At 41.3% G+C, this 6,802-nt stretch overlaps 1 protein-coding gene across 1 annotated transcript in view; it reads right to left on the bottom strand.

Annotated features, from left to right (window-relative positions):
• Positions 1 to 1,524: 1,524 nt before the first annotated feature.
• acsf3 (acyl-CoA synthetase family member 3) overlaps positions 1,525 to 6,802 on the bottom strand; it is a 71,598-nt gene continuing 66,320 nt past the window's right edge. The window contains exons 8-10 of the mRNA XM_008292921.1: positions 5,836 to 5,970; positions 5,211 to 5,322; positions 1,525 to 1,999 (exon numbers count right to left, since the gene is read on the bottom strand). Of these exons, the coding sequence (XP_008291143.1) occupies positions 1,885 to 1,999; positions 5,211 to 5,322; positions 5,836 to 5,970 (362 nt within the window). The 3' untranslated portion in view covers positions 1,525 to 1,884. The remainder of the gene's footprint in view (positions 2,000 to 5,210; positions 5,323 to 5,835; positions 5,971 to 6,802) is intronic.

Raw genomic sequence — 6,802 nt, 5'->3', positions numbered from 1 at the left:
CTGGTGCCACTGCAATCTGTTGTGACTTGTGCTGAAGACAGAAGAGGCAAACTATTGGAGGAATGGAGATGAGAAAAGGATGAGAGGTGAGAAGAGCGAGAGGAGTGAGAGGGTTAGTCAGATGGAGTGCGGGGCATCCAGCTGTGGTGTTGTGCCTTTCTAGAGAATCCACCTTCAGGCTCTCATCACACCTGTGTAACCACAGCTGCAAAGACATACACCCATGCACAGTGAAAACAAATGTAGTAACACCATTTTACAGGAAAAAACAGTAAACAAAACTAGCTGTGAGGTGTTTTTTTTTTATTAAAATTTTATACAACTTTTTATTTTTCAGATAATCACCATCATCATTGTGGGTACATTGATAAGAAGCTAGTATAGACCAGCAATGTTTTCTAAGATCATCTCCTGTCCTGCCACCACACTGTCTTGTGTTTTGTCTGGTGCAGGTGAAAGTAAATATAATCCCTAACTGCGGTCACACCATCCCACAATAAAACAGTCACTGTGCATTCTCCGATCACATCATTTTTTTTATAAATAATACATCAGAACTCAAGTACTCAAGGAAATCATACCAAAAGCTGTGGCTGTGTTTGAGTTTTTTTTTTTAATCAGAAAATCAGCTCACAAATCAGAAGCTAAACCTAGCTGTTCCCATTTCATAAAGGCAGATTGAACAATCAAAGAAATATCACATCTCATTCCAGTCCTTTGCTACATATTAATCATATACAGTATACACTATATATTATTATTTTGTTGTTGCAGTTACTACACAAGAGATCATCAAAGTGCCACACTCAAAACTGAACATCCCAAAGGCAAACCATGAAAATTCAGCACAATTTTTTTTGTTTTCCAAAAGCTGCCTCATAAACATTTCCAATTAGCTTACCTTTGTTTTGCAGCTGTGAACAAAACTGGAGTTTTTAGTATGAATACTTACTTTTGGAGAGTTTACTGCATACACTTAAGTGGCTATGAATTCCTATAGTGTGTAAATCCACATCGTTCTTCACACCTACTGACAACTTTTTGCAAATTGCTCGTCTTTCACATTTATTTTAGTTATTTAATTTTTACCCACTGTTTTTGATGCCACTTCAGTTAGTTTTGATTTATTCAATTTTTGATCAATTAGGTGGCAAACCATTTGTACAAGACTTTCTGCTCTGTTGACAGGGTTTTGTTTTCTATTATTTCAAGCAGGGCTGCAAGGTGGAGCGGTGGATAGTATCATTGCAAGAAGGTCACTGCTTTGCATCCCGGTGAGGACACCCGGGATCTTTCTCCATGGAGTTTGCATGTTCTCCCCATGCAGCGTGGGTTCTCTCTGGGTTCTTCAGCTTCGTCCCACAAGGTCCAAAAACATGTTGAGGTTAATTTGGGATTCTAAATTGTCCATAGGTGTGAATGTGAGTGTGCTTGGTTGTCTGTGTCTAAATGTAGCCCTGTGATAGACTGGCGACCTGTCCAGGGTGTCCCCTGCCTTCGCCCTAAGTCAGCTGGGATAGGCTCCAGCCACCCCACCCCCCACCTCTAGTGAGGATTAAGTGGTGTACAGATAATGGATGGATGTTTTCAAGCACATAACATAAACTGATTCCTTCCAGAACATTTACTCAGAAACCAAAGGAAGAATGACTGGGACAATTGATATTCAGTGTAATAGAATTACCTTTGCCGCAGTGTTTGCAGTATTGATTAAAAAACCTCAAAAGTTAGATCACTTTCCATGAGATGTTTATCCATTATTTTGAATTTCCTCTAAATATTTTCCTGTTTATCTGACCAGAAGGCCACAGCCAGGGACTGATGTACGCCTGCAGTTCTTTAACCAGGAACCTGTATGTTGTCATACACATCAAAGTTGTCTAGTCATGTAAAAAAGTGTCGCAGGAGGTCCTTCTTGTTGACCTTGCCCATCTGATTCCTCGGCATCTCCTCCACCAGCACCAGGCCTGTAGGAATGGTGTAGGGCGCCATGTGCTCCCTGCAATAAACACTCATGTTAATACACTGACGATTGTTTAGAACGGAGGTACACACACAGACTAAACAAAGGAAGACATGCACAAGGACACACATAACACTGACAGATCCCCCATCACGGATAGGAAACATGCACACATGCACATATGCGAAAAAAAGAAAACAAAAACAGAAAACAATTGCAAAACAAAGGCTAGCTAGCCCTGTGGCAGAGTAGTCGAGATAAGGAAAGAAATGTCCTTCATACACTCTGCAGCTCTCCTCCCTAATATCCCCAGTTTGCCTTCCAGACACAGACGATTCCCTTTGTACAAAAGAATATAATCACTGTGAGATGAAATAAAAACAACAACAACAAAAAACAAATACTAAAAGTAAAAACAGAAGGCTGGGATAATTAAAAGTGTTTTATTTTTTCCATTTTGAGTGCTTGGTTGTTACGTCAAGTCTTGAAGCCTGGAGCTTTTTTTATTATCTTCTAACCTAGTTGGTTTGTTTGCTTGTTTGTGCGTATGCATTGTGCGCGCGTGTTCCTGTCTGCATTCCTGTTGTGCAAGCGAGCATAATGACTCATACGGTTGCCATCAAACACCCCTTTCAGCAGATGTCTCCGTCTCTCTGACTCAGTGAGTAAAGTGTGAGCGAGTATATGTGCATACATACATGGCTCTGTAATGTGGCTCGCTCGTGTCAACAATTTCTCCAGGGCAGTGCGTTAGTGTGTGTGTGTGTGTGTGTGTGTGTGTGTGCGTGTGTGCGTGTGTTGTGTGTGTGCGTGTGCGTGTGGGGAAACGTGTGTTGGAGGCATTGTGGGGCACAGAGGGTGTGACAGAGATTCAGACTGACAACTGAAGCCGGGGTACTGAAGAGTGAGCATCTATCTACTTGTTTATGTCTCATTTTATCTCCTTTGTCGCCACCCCCTACGCCCTGGCCTCAGCAGTGGACTGTTTGCCGGCACTACCTGTCTGCTGGCAGCACCCCTGGCTGCAAACACTGTGTGTATGTTTTTAATGTTTTGTGTTTGTGTTTGTGTGTGTGTGTGTGTGTGTGTGTCTGTGTGTGTGTGTGTGCATGCGTGTGTGTGTGTTAACCTGGATTACAGACTGAAGCAGTAATCTACCACACTGGACCAGTAGACTGTAGGTAGGATCTAACATCCTCACACATTATGTGGAGCTCACAGTCCTGACACGCACGCATACAAAGTTGCACAAACACACAATGTTGCATGCACATGCAGTTACACACATGCACACCAGGAACTGCACTTATACAGAATTCAGAGATGTGAATAAATGACACTGGTAGGTTGTAGAAAGGATTTTGCAGAGGACAAAAACAGGTGGCGGGAAAGTGGAGAAAAAAGGTGGAAAAATGAATACATTTTATGAAAATGGACGGAGGAATGTTTGTGTCATTGCAATGTGGAGGGCTGCAGGTCACCAGTAACTGTCTGCAGCAGACAAAATAAACTTTGCAGACATTTAGAAAAGGGGTGCGCGTGGGGAAAACATGATCTCTTAGGACAAAGCCCTCCATAACAATCATTTGCTTGCTTCCTCCACATCTTCCTCTTTTTCATCTCCTGTCTTTCCTTCTGCTCCCCTCATTAGTCCATCTCTGGCCTCTCTTTCTCTCACATCCTCTCCTATTGATCTAAGGACTTTGGGGCCGCTCACTGGGGATATGTGTGCTGAACTGCTCGGAGAGCTGCAGAGTCTGAATTAGGAGCCTCCATTTGGTTGCCACAGGACTGACAAAGAGCTGCGGAGAATGTCTTCTTGAATCAGTGTAATAAGATTTTACCCACACGCTCTCAGCGCTCCTTTGCAATAACGGCATAAGGTGCATTTACTCTGTATGGGGGTGTTATTTTTTTGTGTGTGAATTCAGGATGATGGATTGGTTGTAACTTATGCAGGTCACAGTCTCCGCTGGTGGTACCGCTTTGGAGTCAACCTGTGGTCGCAAAGCACTTTCAAAGGTGGCAGGTGGTCCAGTGGTTAGTAGTGTTGCCCTTTCTGGTTGTTAAGTCTAAAAACAACATTGTGCTTAAAAAAAAAAAAAAAAAAAAAAAAAAAAAAAATTGTGTTTCAATTATATTCCAAGAAACACCAGGTCAGAATAATATATCCATGAGTTTTATGCTTTATTAGGCACGACAGCATCACACAGGTGACTTAAAACAGTATGAGAAAGAAATTTATAACCTTGAAAACTTTTATTTCTATCTTCAGCATAGAACAACAGTAAAACATATTAGGTTTCAAAATAAAAGCAGCAAAAATGTGAGATGCTTATGTTTTTGTGACCTGATATATATATTACTCTACTCTCTCCTTTGTGTCGCAACATTCTTTGTTAAATTTCGATTAAACCACATCAAATCAAATTTATTGTCATTTTGCTTTACAAACACAGTAGTACAGGCAAGATGAGAGAGCGTTTCTTCAGGATCATTTAATTAGTAAGTTTTGCAGAATGCACTTTTGGAATAGGCAAGACACTAAACGTTCACTCTTGCTGTCTCCTAAAGGTGCCGTTGCGTCCATGTGTGCCACCATCACAATCACATTTACACTTTAAGTTGTTGTTTTACGTTGCGGTTTATTTCATTTTAAGTTGCTGTTTTATAAAACTGTTTGTTCTATTTCAACCTACAATTAGGTGTGAGACTGGGCTGTTATTCTCCTCTACAGGCACAAAGCAAACAATGTGTCTACACTATTCACATCGCAAAGCTCAAGCACTGTTAAATTGTGCTTCTACCAAGAATATGGACTTGCATGATTTTAATTGGTGAACATAGTACATAGTTGGATAAAACTGCACTGCTGTGATGTTGAGGAAGGTTTAATTTCTTTCATTGACGATCTATTTGCCTAAAATGAATGAAGGGGCTTTTTTCTTGCTCTGTCGCTATGAACACAACCTTTGACTGAAGAATACAAGTTGTATGTTTAAAAGTTTCTTATCTACTTCAGTGCCTGTGAGTAAAAAAAAAAAAGGAGCCTATCAACCTATCATATTCTGCAACAACTTCTGTCATCACGTGTTGCTAACCCTGCAGCCAATAAAGACTAATCAGTGGGAAAGTTTTAGCTTCATTTTCAAAGCAAGTATATAAAACATAACTCCAATTTTGTTCAAGAGCTAGCAACAAGCAGTGTCTGCAAAGTAAGGATTATTGTGCTAAAAAGTTACGGTACCTTGCCCACGTCTTCAATGCTGGCAAGGTCATCCTCCGCCCCTTCTTCAGCTGTACCACAGCGGTGACTTTCTGACCCCATGTTGCATCTGGTGCCCCAATCACAGCCACATCTAAAAAAAAAAAAAAAATACATCACATAAACTAGATTTGTTGTTTTAAAAATTCAACCACTTACTTCCTTTTCTTTGCAGTGCAGTGCAAGGACAAAAACACTTTTTTTTTTTTTTTAGCTGTGTCATTCTTCCGCACACTGGTTTTGGAAATAAACAGTGACATTGTATTTCAAGGTGCTGACGCTTATCTTTAATTTGGTGGCGCTTCCATGCACAAAAGCTTAACAATGCAGACATTTTTCTAAAGAGTATATCCATTTTAGGGTTCAGTCAAAATCATTGCAGTGTCATAAAAACTTCCTCAGCTGCCTTGTCACAACACCTGTCCTGCAGGAATGTCTCACAACTGTGGGATTACTGTATACGCTGGATAAAAAGGAAATACATCTCCTACAGGAATGATTGTGAAATTAACCTGAAGCTGATCTCGTACTGAGTGGTTCAGAAATGGGTCAAAACAACTAAAAGTTCCCCTCTGTCGACTACTTACATACTAAACAGCGCTCTTACCTATGATGTCTGGATGAGCCAGGAGTTGACGCTCCACCTCGAGTGCACTGATCTTGTAGCCGCCACTCTTGATGATGTCAACGCTGCTGCGGCCCATAATCCAATAAACACCGTCTTTATAGACTGCCGTGTCGCCTAAAAGTCATACAAAGACAGAAGAGAGTCATCAATATGGGGGGAAGATGCAGTTATATTTTTTCTTTATGAGGAAGTTAGGCAATGGATGGATTGACTAAAGAAACAAATGAGTGTTTTTGTTTTCTTTAACAAAAAAAACTAAGCACTCTTTGGATTCTCAGTGAAAATATAGGTAAAAATCAAATAAACTCAACAAAAAAGACACAGATACAAGGAATGTAGGGTAGGTAAACCTGGTTAAATATAAGGTGTGTGTCTATAAACATGCATGTGTGTTTGAGACATAGAAAGTCAGAGTGCACGGGATGAATAAGTGTTTAAGATCCCTCCGCATCCCCCAGACGCACACCCACCACCTGCTCACATACATAGGTGTCTGAGGGGACAGGTGTGGGGGAGGAGGATTACAGTATGTGGGATGAGGGGCACAGCTGAGCTCAGGGATGACGACTGGAGAAAATGGGTCAGTATGGATGAGTGGAGAATGACGGAGGGAGAAAAAAATGGACAGAGGAGGGAAGGAGAGGAGGGAAGAGGAAGATGTCTTTTTGGATTATTAGAAGCAGTCCACAGCTGGTAGCAAAGGAACGGATGCATGTGTGATGACACCGTCATGAAGTTAAGCAGGGTTTCGGTTGGAGAGTTGGGCTGAGAGGTCAGTAAAGGTCAGGGACATGGGACAAGCCTCTGTCCATGTCTGTCGACATTTAAGAGGTTTAATGATATGAGGACGAGTTTTCATTTCACACACACACACACACACACACACACACACACACACACACACACACACACACACACACACACACACACACACACACACACATAT

This window comes from Stegastes partitus, unplaced genomic scaffold (genome assembly GCF_000690725.1).
Source record: "Stegastes partitus isolate 25-593 unplaced genomic scaffold, Stegastes_partitus-1.0.2 Scaffold19, whole genome shotgun sequence".
In the NCBI taxonomy this organism is placed as follows: domain Eukaryota; kingdom Metazoa; phylum Chordata; class Actinopteri; family Pomacentridae; genus Stegastes; species Stegastes partitus.
This window is presented reverse-complemented; position numbering and strand designations above follow the sequence as displayed.